Source organism: Mustela nivalis, assembly GCF_964662115.1.
Source record: "Mustela nivalis genome assembly, chromosome: 17".
Taxonomy (NCBI): domain Eukaryota; kingdom Metazoa; phylum Chordata; class Mammalia; order Carnivora; family Mustelidae; genus Mustela; species Mustela nivalis.
Window position 1 is genome coordinate 57,595,924 of NC_139036.1, and position 17,065 is coordinate 57,612,988.

General features: G+C 52.4%; 1 protein-coding gene across 2 annotated transcripts in view; it reads right to left on the reverse strand.

The window, feature by feature from the left end:
• The window catches only part of UBE2O (ubiquitin conjugating enzyme E2 O), a 58,161-nt gene extending 51,682 nt beyond the window's left edge, over positions 1-6,479 (reverse strand). Inside the window, exon 1 of one of the 2 annotated variants that reach the window (XM_082705164.1) lies at positions 5,952-6,479. In XM_082705164.1, the coding sequence (XP_082561290.1) occupies positions 5,952-6,350 (399 nt within the window). In that variant the 5' untranslated portion in view covers positions 6,351-6,479. The remainder of the gene's footprint in view (positions 1-5,951) is intronic. The other variant, XM_082705165.1, reaches the window with a different exon arrangement.
• Between the last annotated feature and the right edge of the window lie 10,586 nt (positions 6,480-17,065).

The window sequence follows — 17,065 nt, forward strand, 5'->3', positions numbered from 1 at the left end:
AGTGGGGATGGGGAGGGCGCAAAAGGGCCTTTCATGTCCTACATAACAAAACCAAGGTGGAGAGCACAGTCAAGTTCGGGGCCACTAAAGGGGAAGGAACCGAGTGGCACTCAGCCTCTCTCCCAAGAGTCCTTCAGAACCTGTCTCATGACTCAGCATTCCCAGCGGGAGGGTGACAACAGCAGCAAGAGAGGGGACAGGTCTTTGGGGGCAGGAGGTGAAGCAGGACTTCCTAATACTGACGGGTTCTGAGACAACACCGACCCAGTTCCTCGGACTTTGGGGGGGGTGGGTTGAGAGGGGGGATGAACCAGAGCTGCAACGCATCGCGCTTACAGAGACCGCTTTCATTCAACATCTAGGGGCACTCACAGGTTCTCTAGAAATAAAATGCGCTTTTTGACAATTACTTTGAGAAGGAGTGCGGGGCCATGGAATGAAAGGTACAGAACAGAAGCTCACCGCCAGGCCAGTGTCAATCTGCCGGCTCCCCTGCAGGGTCCCCAGTGCGATTGCCCTCTCTCCTCCCACCCATGCCGACACCCTGCTCCTTCCTCTCTCCTCACCTGTGGTTACAACCTCTCCTACTAAGACTTCCAAGTGTTTGAAGACTGGATGATTAATGCCAGGCACAGGGTCTGTGACTCATGTTTAATCAGGGTGCTTGATACAGTAATGAACTATGAATCCTGAACTTAAACATTCTCAGGTGAGAGCAAACTACATCTACTTCAACCTGTAGTCAGGTTCCTCCACTTACTAGCAGTACGACATTGGACAAGTGCTCCTCCTGTGAGATACACGGATAACAGTAGCACCTAATTCACACGGTGGCTCGGAGCACCGAGTAATACACGTAAAGCACTCAGTGCCCGGCACACAGTAACACTACATAATGCTTGTCCTTATTACTGTTATTATTTTAAAACACAAAAGCAATACTCTACCATCCTTGTAATTCATTCTTTTGGAAATTTCAAAAGATGTCTTCCAAATTCTGGAAAATATATACACATATATATTCATTCCACGTCGCCTCTACCCCAGAGGTTAGTGGACTTTGGCAGGTGTTTCTTTTCCTCTTTCTTTCTTTCTTTCTTTCTTTCTTTCTTTCTTTCTTTCTTTCTTTCTTTTAAAGATTTTATTCATTCATCTGACAGAGAGCACAAGTAGGCAGAGAGACAGGCAGAGAGAGAAGGGGAAGCAGGCTCCTCGCTGAGCAGGACCCTGAAATCATGACCTGAGCCGAAGGCAGAGGCTTTAACCCACTGAGCCACCCAGGCACCCCAAGATAGGTGTTTCTTTAAATGCATATAAGTAACAGAGAGGGGGAAGTTCACGAGTGTTTCTAGAAGAGGCTCAATAAGAAGTCGTATCTATAATCTACCAGGTCATAAGCAACAACGTGATCAATCAGGAGGACTCCTCCAGCACTGAAACTAAGTCCTCTGGGGCACCTTTGGCCTCTGGAGACACAGCACTCTGTGATTCTCAGAACTGATGTCCCGAAGGGGTGGGGCTGGCTCCGTGAGACGGCCATCGGGACGGGGACCGCCAACAGTCCAGCGGCTGTACTACCCACCTTCGCTTCTGCTTCAGGCTCATTCTAGGGGCTAGAAAGACAGACCTTGTCTTTTCTCACGGAAAGAAATGAGGCAGTGACTAGGCCAAGGTCATTCAGAGTAGGTGACGGTTGGGAAGAGCACCTAAGCCTTCTGGCTTCCAATCACAGGACACAAACACACGTCCCGCATCTGCTGAAAGTGCCCTTGAGCGAAGGGGCAAGTCAGATAGAGACGCCTTCAAGGCGCTGAGTCCCCAGAGTTAGAAGGGGGAATCAAAGGACAAAGAATAAAATCACACAACAGCTGTGTGAGTCTGCAAGTGCTGTGATCCTATCTGAATAAAATGCAATTAGATGCACTCAGTCCTGCATCTTGGTTAACCTTACATAACTCCTTCCTATTACATCACTAAGAACAATTGTTTTTAATGGGCCCACACCTGGACAAGCAAGGCAAGCACCCTTCACATGCTATGATGCCTTAGCTGAAGAGTTTTCCCCAAGGAAACGCTGGCTTGAGTAGAAGCCAAAAATAAACCGAAAAGCCCATTCCTAAGGGACCTGTCATGAGGGATGCTACACACACACACACACACACACACACACACACACACTTAAAAAAGCAGAGTGACCCAGACATAGCTTTGATTTAGAGACATTAAACCTCAAGTCAGGAGCGGCTCTGGATGTTGTGGCAATTTGAAGCAAAAGACCATGCACACGATGGGAAAACTAAAGCATAAACAGGAAGCCCCCGAACTTGGACTGACAGACAGTCTGTTCTCTTCCGAACAGGGGCTGTTCTGCCCAACCATGACAGGTGGAGACCGGAAGGACCCACCATGTCTAGCCAGTGCTCAAGAAGGCAAAGAGACTGCTGGCGTTTGGCTTTATTCCAAAATGCTACTCAAGGATGGCCACTGATGGGGAAGGGGCAAGTCTCATAGAAGATCTGCGGCCAAATGGGAAAAGTTGCAAATGGGTAGGTCAGCTGCCACGCTGAAAGGGACAAAAGATTGAGGAAAGGAAGGAGCACAAGGCATGTGCTTGTTTTAAGTCCTAAAAAAGCTTAACTGTGGCTATAGGAAGCCTCGGGTACTGGACCATAAATTCTGCAGTTTCAAGGGAAGAGCTACTTTTTTCCTCTCTTTCTTTCTTTTTAAGATTTTATTTATTTGACACAGAGAGAGAGAGCGAGAGAATGAGCACAAGTAGGGGGAGCAGCAGGCAGAGGGAGAAGCAGGCTCCCAACTGAGCAGGGAGCCTGCTGCACTCGATCCCAGGACCCAGCGATCATAACCTGAGCCACACAGGCGTCCCTACTTATTTTACTTCTGTTGATAATTTTCACTGAAGTGGCCAGGAGGGGGTAGACCTATTGGCCAGCCTCTTCATCTCTCTTTATGAATTCGTTCATTAAAAACTTGAGACTAGTATTAGGCCTTTTCTCATTGCCCAACAAATTAACCTGAAAACTACAAAGACAGTCCACAGCCTACTAAACACTCCACATTAAAAGGGTACTATTTAAAAAAAAAAAAAATCCAAGAGGTGGCAGCTTTAAAAAAATTATGTTTCTTGATACTGTCACCACACTATACTATCAGTAACTGGGTTCTCAAATCTCATAACCAAATTAGTGATGGAGGAGGAATCAGAACCTAAATGCTCAGCCTTGGTCTAGTGGCCTTTCCTTTACCGCACACTGTCACCTCCTCGGATTTATAAGGGGTGAGAGGTGGGAAGAAAAAAAAATCTTCCTACCACTTCCTAAACTGCAAGGTCTCACTCAGCACCCTAGCTGGGGTCATCTATGCCTAGGGTTCAGGGTGACCTACAGCTACCTATCAGGTATACAGCCCCAAACATCCTCTTTTTTTTTTAAAGATTTATTTATTTGACCGAGAGAGAGAGAGAGAGAGAGAGAGAGAGATCACAAGTAGGCAGAGAGGCAGGCAGAAAGAGAGGAGGAAGCAGGCTCCCCGCTGAGCAGAGAGCCCAAGGACTCCCGGGCTCAATCCCAGGACCCTGAGATCATGACCTGAGCTGAAGACAGAGGCCCAACCCACTGAGCTACGCAGGCGCCCCCCAAACTTACTCTTAATTCCTAAAAGGACTGGGTCTTGCCATCCACACAAGGACACTACACGCCACCACTTCCTAGAGTTCCTACGCCCCTTAGCCTTTCCTAAGTTCAGAAGCTACAGACACTCCAGTGGCAAAGAAAACACCGGCAGTGGAGCCACAAGAGAGTTCAACAAATTCAAAGCAAATCACAAGAGGGCAGCTTCCAAATATGTTCACTGGTGCCTTACGATTACTTTCTATTTAATTCCTAGACAAGTATTTTAAGTCAAACTTGGGATAAGTACACACGGTGGCAGGAGGCAGACAGAACGTAACTGTAAATAAAGTTAACCCCCAAAGTCAAGATGAACAGGAACAACAACTGATAAACATGGCAGCTCCCGGCAGTGGAGCTGGGCTGGCCTGCTGAGTCCCAGGGCAGGGAGGCCATGACACAGGGAAATGAGTTGCATTCTGAAAGTCACCAACCTTTGGAGAAGATGGTTAGGGAAAAACATTTTTCAAAAACCCACAGAGAGACATCAGCAGCCGTTCATTAGTCCAGACAATGCAGAAACACTATATAAAGAGCAAAAATCTTCTCCTTCCGATGTAATGACACTGGTGGTAATTTTTAACAAGCATTCCGCTATTAAAAGTACGACTTTCCACATACTTTTGCACATGAACTTGTAATCTTCTTTCCCGAGTCAGAGCAGCTAATGCCTGATTTGCATTTTTCTGAGGGGAAGCCAGGGGTCCTGTATGCAGATTTCTCTGTGGATGCCTGCACACTGGCAAGGAGAAAGGCCCTGCTGGCGGCGCCTGGGTGGCTCAGTGGGTTAAAGCCTCTGCCTTCGGCTCAGGTCATGGTCTTAGGGTCCTGAGATCGAACCCCGCATCGGGCTCTCTGCTCAGCAGAGAGCCTGCTTCCCCCTCTCTCTCTTTGCCTGCCACTCTGCCTGCTTGTGATCCTTCTCTCTCTGTGTCAAATAAATAAAAATCTTAAAAGAAAAGAAAGACCCTGCTGGCATCAAGTCACTTCTGCCACTAGGAAGTAGATCACCGGCTCTTTTGGGGAGTGGGTCCTTTCCCCTGCCAAGAGCCATTATCACAGACCCCCTTTGCAGCATGGCAAGAAGCCCTATTCCTATATGGCCTTTGTCTCCCAGTGTGTGAGAAACCCAGATTAACTTCTCAAGTGCCCTCCCCTGAAATCAGACCTGTCAACAGCCCAGGCCTGATTCCTGCTTAGAAATGTTTTTCTCAAGGGGCGAAGGAGAAGCAGACGAAGAAGGGGTGAGAGATACAGGGGTGTGTGCCTGCGAGTGTGAATCACTGATAGGAATTCGCACTCAGGAAAACAAGACAGAAGCAGCAGCCACCAAACCAACCCCGGTTCAAGGTTTTAGGTTTAAGATGATAAATCCCTTTGTCTACAGGACTGCAATATTCACCAGCCTTACCCCAATACCTTAAGGGAGTCTGATGTTTGCATGACAGCTCAGGTCACGAAAAAACCTTGGGTTTCCAAATGGGTGGCTGGTCTCCATCCATGGTTCCATAGTCTTTTTTTTTTTTTTTTTCTTCAGAAAGTCCTACTGCACTTGGGAGTCCTCGGTCCCAGCCGCAGCTGTCCCATCTCCCCCACCCTGTACTATTAATATCACGGCTCTGATTGTTAATGATTTTACTCACAAAGTTCCCCGCAGCAATTAAAACGAGGCAACAAGGTAAAAAAAGGGGGGGGGTGGGAGGAGGGTGGGTTTCTTTACCCATAATAACGCATTCTGCCATCTAGGGAACTTCTTGGGTTTTGATACCGCCCGAGATTTCCCCCTCTATCTTTTGTTTTGGAACGCCCACAGCCCTGCCCCGCACGGACCCGGCCCGGCCTTCCTTTCTGGATGCACAATGCAGTGTGTAGCTCCTCGGGGGTCAGCAAAACGCCGCACTGGTGTAATGCCGAGCGTGCCTCAGCGCCCAAGGAGTTCCCCACCGTAGTGGGTCCACGTACAAGATCTCGAGGCCGACACCCCGGCACCGCAAGGCTCGGGCGTCCCTTCGCGTGGGGAAGCCCGGGGCCCGGTGGCCCGCGGCTGGTGCAATGACTTTGCACCGGGGCGTCCCCTCCGCGGAGGCTCGTCCTCCCGCCTCGGCCCACTGCAGTTGCACCATTCCGGCCAGCGCCACGCGCGCCTCCCCTCCCCGGCCTAGGGCTCCCGCAGCAACTCCGTCCCTGCGTCGGTCCCCGGCCCCCGACCCCCGGCCCCCGACCCCCTGTCCCCGGCCCGGCCCGGCCCGGCCCGGCCCGCCGCACCTTGGTCTCCTTCACGTGCTGCTTGACGCCCTCCGGGTACCACTGGACGCGCACGTAGCCGCGGCGCAGCGGGCTGGCCCGGCCCTCCTCGTGGCCCGCGCCCCCCGCCTCGGAGCAGCCCGAGCTCCCGCGGCCCTCCTCCTCGCCCTCCGAGTCCGAGTCCTCGCCGTGGATGAGGCGCACCAGCCCGAAGTGCACCGAGCCGCGGTAACGGCCCGACACCAGGTCGTGAGAGAACAGCAGCCGCTGCGAGCCGGCTTCGGGGCCGGAGTCCGAGGACGGCCCGGAGGCCGAGTCCGGGGCGGGCGCCGCGGCGGGGGCCGCGTCCGGGGTCGGGGGCGCGTCCGGGGCCTGGGCGGGAGCCGGAGCTGCGGGCGCGGGCGCTGCGGGATCCGCCATAACTGCTCTGCGCGAGTCTCGGGCGGCGGCGGCGGCGCTGCTGGCGGTGGCGGCGGCGGCGGCGGCGGTGGCGGCGGCGGCGAACGCGGCACGGGGAGGCGGGGCCAGCAGGCGCGGGGGCGGGGCCGCGGCGCGCTGACGTGGCCCTGCGTGCCGCCGTCGTCAGGGAACCGAGATGCGGTTGCTAGGAGCTCCTGCCTGGTCGCTAGGGGACGCTGGAGATGCTGCCGGGGGCGGGGGAAGAGCGGACGCCGGGAGGGAGGGGCGGGGCCGGAGAGGGTAAAAGTTAGGGGAGCGGGACTGGGTGGGGGACCCGGGAGGAAGAAGCGCAGTGAGCACGAGGGAAAGGGGAGTGGCCGAGGTGGGGCGGAGGAGACTGTCAACAACCTTTAATGAGCCTCCTCGGCGTCTCCAGCCCAGTCCTACGCGCTGGGAGGGGTAAGGAAGAGCCGGACACCGTTCCTGTCCTCTAGGTGTTTACAGCCTAGCCGGAGAGACGACACAGATGCATATTAAATAGCTAAAACCAACTCCAGGGCAGCTTGTAAGCAAAGCTATCAAAGATTTAGAGAGCGAGCCTATCTGGAGTGTATTATATTAAGAAATTACACACAAAGTTTGGAAGGTCATGACCCCGAAGGATCAGAAAGATAAGCAAGCATTAGTGGCCTCTCTGGTTTGGGTTTCAGAGGGACTCAGAGCTCCATGAGGCTTGGTATACATGGCGAGATGTGGGATAGTGAGGTAGTTAGGGGTAGGGGCCGTGGATTCCAATTCCTGCTGCTGCCACTTACTAATCTTATAAAGGAAGGTAAGCTGGAAAACTTCTTTTCACCTGAATTTTCTCATCGGTAGAAGAGGGGTGGTTATACCGAACATGTCTCTTCCGGCAACTGGGAGAAACAAAGGAAACACAACCATGCCTGACATAGTTCCCTCCGTGAAGCTTAACCATTGCTGGAACATTTCAAACCTCCTTCCTAGACCAAAATTCTAGACACTCAGAACTGTTAAACTTACGGTTTGCTCCATATTGCCATTTTAAAATATAAAAAGTAATTATACTAATGTGTCCCTTAAGTAACTTCCAAAAGATTTAGATAACATTCTCAGAGGACAGATTCATAATGGGTTGTTAGAAGGAAATTAAGAATACTCAGGCCATGGCCCTCATCTTTCTCAGTCAAAATCATTTTTTTCCACATTTTCTGTAAGATCATCAAAGATACATTGGTAGGATGGTTCAATATTACGATATTTGGGTTCTTTTTAAAAGGCGGGATCCCATTCTTTGAGTAGTTTACGGACTGCCAAGGCTACAGACAACACTCCTGGAAAAGTCTCAAGAACATACATGAAGCATGTGTGGCAGGCTGAGTATGTGATGGGTCCTGAGCCAAGCACTTCAAGGATCTTGATGTAATATTGGGGTTGGGGTGGTTGTCAATGCATCCAGATCTTAGAAAGCTCACATACTAAGGTATAGAAAAAACAGTGGCTAAATGAGCTGAAAGGGAATTAGGATACAATTTCGGGGCAAAGCTTGGCTCACAAACCACAGCCTTTCCATCCCAGACCACTGTGCAGAGTGGCCATCTGGAGTCACCACTGGGAGGACTCCGTTCCCCACTCCGCCCCCCATAAAGACCTGGCAGGCTGAACAGCAATCATGTAGTAGCTTCAGTTCCACTTACCATGCCCCTGTCTCCTTGGCTCCATAACCTAACACCTCTAATTGACCAGGTACTGTGCCAGACACATTCACATATATTATCTTATTACCACAATTGTTGATACAGATGTACGTTTTTTGTTCTGGGGGAGTTTTTTGGTTTGTTTGTTTTTTGCTGTTTTGTTTTTAAGTAACCTCTAGGCCCTACCTGGGGCTTGAACTCATGACCCCAAGATCAAGAGTTGGAGGCTACACTCACTGAGCCAGCCAGGTGCCCCGGATATAGGTGTGCGTAGTAACCCCATTTTATCAATGAGGAAACAGGATCCAGGAATTCAGCGTCTAAGGTCACAACATAGTAACATGCAGGGCCCAGTTGGAATCCAGTTTTCCTGACTCCAAGTGCAGGGGCTTTTCTAGTTCCTCTGTCTAGCAAGGGTTGGGGGAGGGGGCAAGCAAGTGAGGTGAGGGGGCAGGGCAATGCGGGCCCCAAATCCTTGATGTCAAAAATCTAGTGAGTTTTGCACTCTACACCAGCTTATGCCTGTGTTCGTTTTAATATAAAAAGAATGTCCTTCTTCCCTAAACATTGAGTAAAATTGGCTCTCCAGGAAGACGTGCCATGTTTATTCTCCGGCTTCTTGTAATAATGGCTAATAATAGCTCCCAGTCATTTTGCTGTAACTTAATACCAGGTACTGTACTAAGTGTTTTGCATAGATTATCCACCTCTACATAGATTAGTCCTCGGTGAGAGAGCAAGCATGAGCCCCCCTTCTGTGAAACACGCTCTGCTGCCTGCCCTCCCCCAGGAAACTGCTAGGTTGTAGGTAAGATCCCTTGGTTTCAAATGCTGATCTCTCCCTCACTAACTAACCCCCTTTTGAGCACTTGGGTCATATCCTAGGTATGCGTGTCACCCCAGTGCCTAGTACAGCGCCTGTCACAGTCCTAGTGCTCAGTGATGTGCCGTATCAGGGGTTGTCAAGGCCTGAGATTCCTGTCCCTCCGGCTGGTCCATTTCCCATCCTCCCCCTATATACCCAAGGAGCTGCCCCACACTATCTCTCAGCCCTTTTTTTTTTTTTTTAAAGATTATTTATTTACTTATTTACTTGAGAGAGAGACAGTGAGAGAGAACATGAGCGAGGAGAAGGTCAGAGGGAGAAGCAGACTCCCCATGGAGCTGGGAGCCCGATGCGGGACTCGATCCCGGGACTCCTGGATCATGACCTGAATCGAAGGCAGTCGTCCAACCAACTGAGCCACCCAGGCGTCGCTCTCTCAGCCCTTTTGTGACCCTAGTTTGAGCTGCATCAGAGTCCTTCTAGAAGAGGGTCACTATATTCCTCCTCTACACACACCCCCCTCAAGTCTAAGATGCTCCAGTCAAAGTTGGAGGCTTTTTTTTTTTAAGATTTTATTTATTTATTTGACAGAGATCACAAGTAGGCAGAGAGAGAGAGGAAGGGAAGCAGGCTCCCCACTGAGCAGAAAACCCGATATGGGGCTGGATCCCAGGACCCTGAGATCATGACCTGAGCTGAAGGCAGAGGCTTTAACCTACTGAGCCACCCAGGCGCCCCAAAGTTGGGGGCTTGACTCCTCCCCAGTCCCCGAGCCCCCAACCACAGTCTGCATGGCCAAGCTGGTAAGTGGGGTGAGCTGGGATGAGAGCATTGGCCGAGTTCTTATTTTCATAATTGCTGAATGAAAACAAACAGACGGGGCGCCTGGGTGGCTCAGTGGTTAAGCCGCTGCCTTCGGCTCAGGTCATGATCTCAGGGTCCTGGGATCGAGTCCCGCATCGGGCTCTCTGCTCAGCAGGGAGCCTGCTTCCTCCTCTCTCTCTCTGCCTGCCTCTCTGCCTACTTGTGATTTCTCTCTGTCAAATAAATAAATAAAATCTTAAAAAAAAAAAAAAAGAAAAGAAAACAAACAGACAACAAAGAAATCCCCTTCATTCCCCAACGGAGAAACCCCCAACACCCAGCCCTCTTTGGAGGATAGAGATTCTTCTCAGGGGAATTTTGCTTATTTACAAATATGCCTGCAAGAAACTGAGCTGGTCTGGCCACTCCCTTTGCTAAGGGGCTGGCAGGGTGCAGGAGGCAACCGGGCTGGCAGCACCCTGAGCTGATCTCTGGGAAGCAGGCCCTGTCTTATCCCTATCTCAAACAGCCACTGGCCCATGCGGGAGTCTCAGCCTGCTTGGCCTCTCCAAGCTTCCCCCTCCGAGAGAATCCAGATGGGCCCAAAGAACTCCTTCTACCCTGGAGTGCGGATTTGGAGGCTCTAGGGTGCCTTCAGCACCTGGATCTTAGGCTAGGAAGGTGGAGTGGAAGGGGAGCTCCCCTGGGGACCCATCCCACACCCCCATCGCTAGCCTAGCTGGAGAAACGCCCATGCCTGCGGCTCCAGCTGACAACTGCTCAAGAATCATGGGCTTTTGGAATCAAAGGGGTCCTTCTTGCCCCTGGAGCCTTACCCCTTTTTGTGTGGATGCCCTGGGAGATCTGTGAGATTTGCCCAACCAAGTTCACCCTGCAGTACAGTCAGGATTGGGGCCCAGAGGGGGCCCTGAGCCATTCTCACTCCCGACTCAGGAATGGTTGCGGTCCATAGGGCACACTACTTTGTGCTGGGGGCACCAGACAGTTGAGCAATAAGTGAGAGTCCAGGTTTGGCAGGTGCACCCTGTTTCCCCCCTTTCTTCAGCTGCTGGGGCCAAGGACAGCACCTCCACTGAACCAGCTTGAAGGACAATTGGGGGCTGCGGTCACTCTACCATCCACCTCTTCACCACCAAGTCCCGGATCGCCGGCACCAACTCATGGGTACCTCCTGGATGACCAGCCAGATGTCCCAAATCCATTTCCCCTAAACCCATGCCTTCTCCCAGACTCCTCTTCCAAGTGGATTGCAGCGTCATTTATCTGGGTACCAAGTAGCCGCCAAGGGTTAACCCTTGATCTGAAGCTCCACAGGCGATCAAAGCCCAGGTCATGGCCCCTCTACCCTCTTTCCAGGCTCCCCCCCAGGTCCAGAGCGTCTCCCCTGGGGGCTGCTCCATGGGGAGATAGGGTGGCACCTATCTCATGGCTAGGAGTGGGATTCCAGAATCCATGGACTTGGGTTTGAGAGGCCTGTGATGCCACCGACTCACTCTGTGACCTTGGACAAGCTATTTCACTCTCTGAGACTCAGCTTTCTTTCTGTGAAATAAGAGTTACAATAGTACCTACTTCTCAGGGCTGTTGGCAGTGTAACTGGCGTGGTCTCTATACGGTGGTTTGCGTGGAGCCTGTTCAGTTAGCGGGGACTGATAAACGTTACCTGCTGGTATGAGTTCATCCCCATCTCCTGAGTGCACCGCGACTGTAGCCTCCTTGCTCTACTCCCGCCACCTATCCATCCACCACCTTGCTCCCGGGGACACTGAAAATGCAAACAGGATTCTCCAGCTTCTAGGCTTCCCATCTCTCTGCGGCTCTCCTGGTCCAGCAGAGAATGACACAGGTAGCCCTTCTAGACTCAGTCCCCTCCACCTACCTCTAACCTTGTCTTCCAGTTCTACGCCCTGCACACATGCGCCATGCTCCAGCCCCGGCTGCACCCCTCAGGACCCCAGGTTTTACTGCCTGGTGCCTTTTCCCTTGCTCACCATCTGCCAGGAAGTTTCAACCCCTGTTTTTAACCAAAAGAATTCCTTTTCATCTCACAAAACCCAGATCGGGCCTTCTTATCCATGACGTCCTCCAAGCACTTCGTTCCCTGATGATTCTCCCCACTTACCTGGTAAGACCTGTGTGGCTGTGTTGATTCCCCTCTTCATCTCTGTACCCCAGCATCCAGCACAGGTCTGACCCATAGCGCGGGCTCCAGAGATTTTTGTTGAGTGAACAAAACCAGCCAGCCAAACTTTCCCAATGGTTCGAAATGTGTCAGCAAGTCTCCAGGACACCTCTGTCTGTCCTCAAGTCTGTTGCTCTCCATGTTTGCTAGATCTGGGGAGGAGCATACACATATACCACACACACACACACATACACACACACACGCAAACATGCATACACACACTTGCTCTTTCCTCAGTTTTCAGCCTCTAGGTCTATACTGTCTGTTGTGGCAACCCCTAACCACATGTAGCCCTTGAGCCCTTAAAATGTGGCTCGTCTGAATTGACATGTGTTGGAAGTGTAAAATATACACTGAATTTTGGAGACTTGTTTGGGGAGGGGGAAAGAATCTAAAGTAATCTTAATTTTATAATGATTACTTGTTGAAGTGTCAATACTTTATATGTATTAGGTTAAATGAAATATATTAAAATCAAGTTTACCTGCTTTATTTTGGATCTTTTTCATGTGGCTACTATAAAATTGAAAATCACATTATGGGGCTCACATGACCTCTGTGTTGGCCTGCCAGGCTCCAGATGCTCGGGGAGCCGTAGGTCCCTTCTTTCTCCAGGAGGTGGCGATCCCTCCCTGCCTTTGACACCTTCCTTCCAGAAAAGTCTGGAAGGTTCCGGAGGAAACAGCCTGTGTCATCTTTCAGATATCAAACCCCAAATAAGGATGGGGCTCTGCTCAACCATGCACCGAAGCCAACCTATTTATGCAAATGAGGCTTCAAAATAAATCCATAGGAAGTCAAGAAGCTAAATGCCATGCAACTCAACAGAAGAATCAAGACCTAGTTGATAGACACCTGATCTGGGCGGGGAGGGGCACATGGCCTTACTTTCAACCTGATCTCTGTTTTCCAGAGGTTTATAAAGCCCATGGGGTGGGGTGGGGGGCACCTGGGTGGCTAGCCTCTGCTTTCAGCTCAGGTCATGATCTCAGGGTCCTGGGATGGAGCCCCATGTCGGGCTCTCTGCTCAGCAGGGAGTCTGCTTCCCTCTCTCTCTGCCTGCTGCTCTGCCTACTTGTGATTTCTCTCTCTGTCAAGTAAGTAAATAAAAATCTTATGAAAAGTAAATAAAGCCTGTCGGAGAGATGGGCATCAGTGGACACACTGTGTACCCAGCCTGAGTCCACTTTCCGATCCCAGGAACCCTTCCCCCAGCTGCCAGGCACTGGCTGCTGAAACTGAAGGCTTTGGTACCTTTTCAGGGATTGCCCTTGGCTGCAAAAAGGTGCCTCACCCGTCCAATGACTGTCCTTAAGGAGGAGCAAAGCCCAGCCCTCTCACCTCCATTCAGGATCCCTCGAAAGGGGCACCCCAGCTTCAGAGCTTCTCCTGGGATCAGCTGAGGTCTCCACCGGAACTGGGTCTTCACGGTTAAATGCCCTCTGCCCACCTCTGCTGACCTTGCTCCCTGATGGCACTTCTGGTAGGTGTCTTCACGCAGATCTGAGCCTCTAAGTCTATTTCCTGGGGAGTCTGACCCATAAGCATTGGTGCGGAGTGTGGTGGGAGGCAACAGACTCTAAAGTGGGTTCTAGAGCCTGCTCACTTGCCTGTTAATGAGGATCCCCACCGTGGTGGGAGGAGTAGTATTCTGGGTCCTAGCACACGACAGTGGTGCAATCATTACAACTTTGGTGGACAGTGACCTAGTGGAAGGAACTGTGGGTGGGGGAAGCGAACAGTGAGTGTCAGGCACCTGCCGCTGCGTATGGGAGAGCAGTCCTTATAAGGACGATGGGACCTCATGACTATTGCTGGGGGCGGTCGCCCTGGAGAAAAACAGCGAAAAGCTGTGGGTGATGGGTCACCAATAGAAGGCTCAGTATTAAAGCCGGAGGGTCTCGGGGTGCCTGAGTGGCTCTGTGGTTTAAGCCTCTGCATTTGGATCAGGTCATGATCTCAGCATCCTAGGATGGAGCCCTGCATCAGGCTCTTTGCTCAGCGGGGAGCCTGCTTCCCCCTCTCTCTCTGCCTGCCTCTCTGCCTACTTGTGATCTCTATCTGTCAAATAAATGAATAAACTCTTGGGAAGAAAAAAAAAAAAAAAGCCAGAGGGTCTTCTTGGCAGCATGTAGTGAAACTCACCTCCTGAAGCTAGGGAACAGAGAAAACTAGAGAAGCAGTTTCCAGACTTACTTAATAAGGGCAACAGACTCCTAGAGGAGGTTGAATTCCCAGCCTTAGTGAGCCAGCAATGCCAAGGAGGACCCTCACTGGGAAGAGGGGGAACTCTGAGACATCTGGGGAAATCTGGGTCTCTGGACTCAAAAATCTCAAAGTGCCAGGTTCTCCTTGAGCCTTCTGGACCCTCATAGCCGTGGCCCCCTCTTAAGTGACCCCCTCCTGCCTGGCACAGGTTAGTGCTTTCTCCTTGCCTGAAGATGGAACTCCTCCCTGTGAGACAGACGCTAACCCTCCCCCGACCGGAGGATCTACTCCAGCTCCTCTCTCTGTCCCAGATCAATGACTTGGTCTAAATCACAACTCAACTCGGTTGGTAGCTCGCCGGGCCACTGAAAGGGAGAAAAAGTTGTCCCCGGAAGGGGCTGCAGGTCCCAGCCAATGTTGCCGACAGGAGCTGGGAGAATGTGGGGCTGCAGTCAAGGGTACTGGGTCAGGAGAGGCAGAACATTAAGTTGGGCAAGGCGAGAGTGTTGTTCTGGGAACACTTTTCCCTGCCGCAAGATTTATCTCCCTGGCAAGGCCCCCGGAAGTCGGTGCTAGCACTCTGCTGGGGCAGCTCTTGGCAGCTTGATGAAAATGATCCCAAGCTCCCACCCCTTGGCTGGCAGGACTGCCCTCCGCTTGCTCAGGAAGCTTGTCTCTACCAAGGTCAATGCAGGGCAGAAGGTCTGCCCCCTGCCGTGGGCTGGGCGTCTCTGCAGGGCTTCCTGGCTCCTGAGCTCCCACAACAGGGGCTGAGGCCTCTGTGGCAACCCATCACGGCGGCATCATTGGCATCATCTCCCTCTGCCCAGGGCTGCTTCCCCTGCCCCCCACCCCGACCCCGACAGGGGCTGCTGCTGAGAGCGCTCCCCGCAAACCTCCTGCGCGCGGTCCTCCATCCCAGGTTGTGTTTCCTCGGGAACCTGCTTATAACAGGTGAAGGTTGAAAACGTAAATACAGTTAGGCAAAAGGTGCTCAGAGCCAGGTGTGCAGGGCAGACCTTAGGGCCGGGGAAGGAGTTGATACAAAGAAACCACCCTCAAAACCACCAAACACTGGGGCGCCTGGGTGGCTCCGTCGTTAGGCTCTGCCTTCGGCTGGGGTCATGATCCTGGGGTTCTGGGATCGAGCCCGCATCGGGCTCCCTGGTCAGCGGGGAGCCTGCTTCTTCCTCTCCCACTCCCCCTGCTTGTGTTCTCTCTCTCACTGTCTCTCCCTCTCTGCCAAATGAATAAATAAAAAAACAACAACAAAAAGCCCACCAAAAGCTGGTCACACAGACACCATTAGGGAGAGCAGCCTTCCCTGCCTGTTGTGGCCTTTCCGCGGCTCTGCATGGAAAGCTGGGGTCTCAGAAACATCATCCGGTGTCTCTGGGCCCGGTCTCTCAGGGCACCCACCTCTCAGTCTCCCTCAGGTCAGCTCCCCTGGGTCCTGCCGTGGGAACCGGGCAGTTGTCACACTGAGGGGAGGAGAGAGGTCCTGGGCCCGGGTGGATGCTGACGGCCACACCAGGCCAGGCTCCGCAGGTTACCAGAGTTGTCACGGCACTGGGGGCAGGGGAGTGGGGGCTGGAGGAATACTGTGGGGGATGCAGGAAGTCGTCTCCAGGCCCCAGACACGCCAATGGGTCAGCGTATCTTTAACAGACAGCCTCTGCCCTGTGACCTCTGTTCTGTCACTATGAGTCGGCTCCCCTGCATCTGGCCTCCCTCCCCACCCCCTCTCTCCTGAAGGACTTAAAGGCCACCAGGGGCCTCCTTTTTAAGAGCATCTGAGACCTTTTCTCCCTTTTGTCTGCGTTTGACACTGCTGACCCCCATCCCTTGGATTCTGGGACATGTCTTGAGTCTCACCTTTCTTCCTGCTAATGTCTCCTTCCCTCCCTCCACCGCCCTGAAGAGCAGACATCCCTTAGCTTTCCAGTAGCACCATGCAGCTCCTCTCAACACTCTTCCTATACCGAGACCTCTGTTGTCTACTTGATCATGAGGACAGCCGCCTCCGTGCCTGTGATCCTTACTGCTGCGGATTGCTGGTGGGATAGGGACTCAGTTGGGTCAGAGGTGAGGCTGTGTGGGGACAGGTGGGGAGTTTGGTAACACGGGCCTCTGGCGGGGGGGAGAGATCTCTATGTGCCTTGCATAATCTGGCTCCAAACCCATAGAATGTTCTGGAGCCCTGAAGCAGAGCCAAGCCACAGCCCATGGTTCACTTGGGACCAAAGAGCCTTGTGGGAGAGAACTGGAACCCAGCCCATAGCTGTCGTTCGGACGTGCATGGACCTGTCTGGTGGACTGGGAGGCCAGAGCGGAGGAAGTGAGGGTAGCACCCCTAAGGGGAGCGGTGCTGGGAGAAGCAGTGTGGTTTGGAGGCCAACGGGCAGAAGCAGAGCTGGGGAGCAGGGAGCTGGTTCTGGAAGGAGAAGACTGGCATAAAAAGCAGAACTGTATCAGTAGGGGGTCTCACATGAAGCACCCAAACCAATGGTCCCCACGCGGGACATTGGATTACACGGACTGTATATCAGATACGCAGCTCATCTGTGGTTCTGCCGGTGATGTCCCCTGTGATGACTCTCAGATAGATGGCACTCTTCTCTTGCCCCCTGAGTCTGGACAGAGCCTCAGAACCTGCCGGGGTGGTGGTGGTGGTGGTGGTGGTCGTGGTGGTCGTGGTTCAAGGGCCAGGGGCGCAGGACGCTCTGAGATGAGTCTGTGCCTCTGAGGGCAGTGCATTTCTCCTCAGGGGCCCGTGGTGGGACCCATATTGTCCCAGCTTCATGGGACATCCAGCCTGGGGTGGAGGTCAGGGCTCTTGGTTTGTTTTACGTGTAAGTGCTCTGCCAAAGACTGCAATTGCAAAAGGGTACAAGGTTTGAACCCCCGCTCTCTGCACATGGCTAGCTGGGCATACTCTTTCCCCACAAGGAAGACCAATAAGATACCAAATTACAGC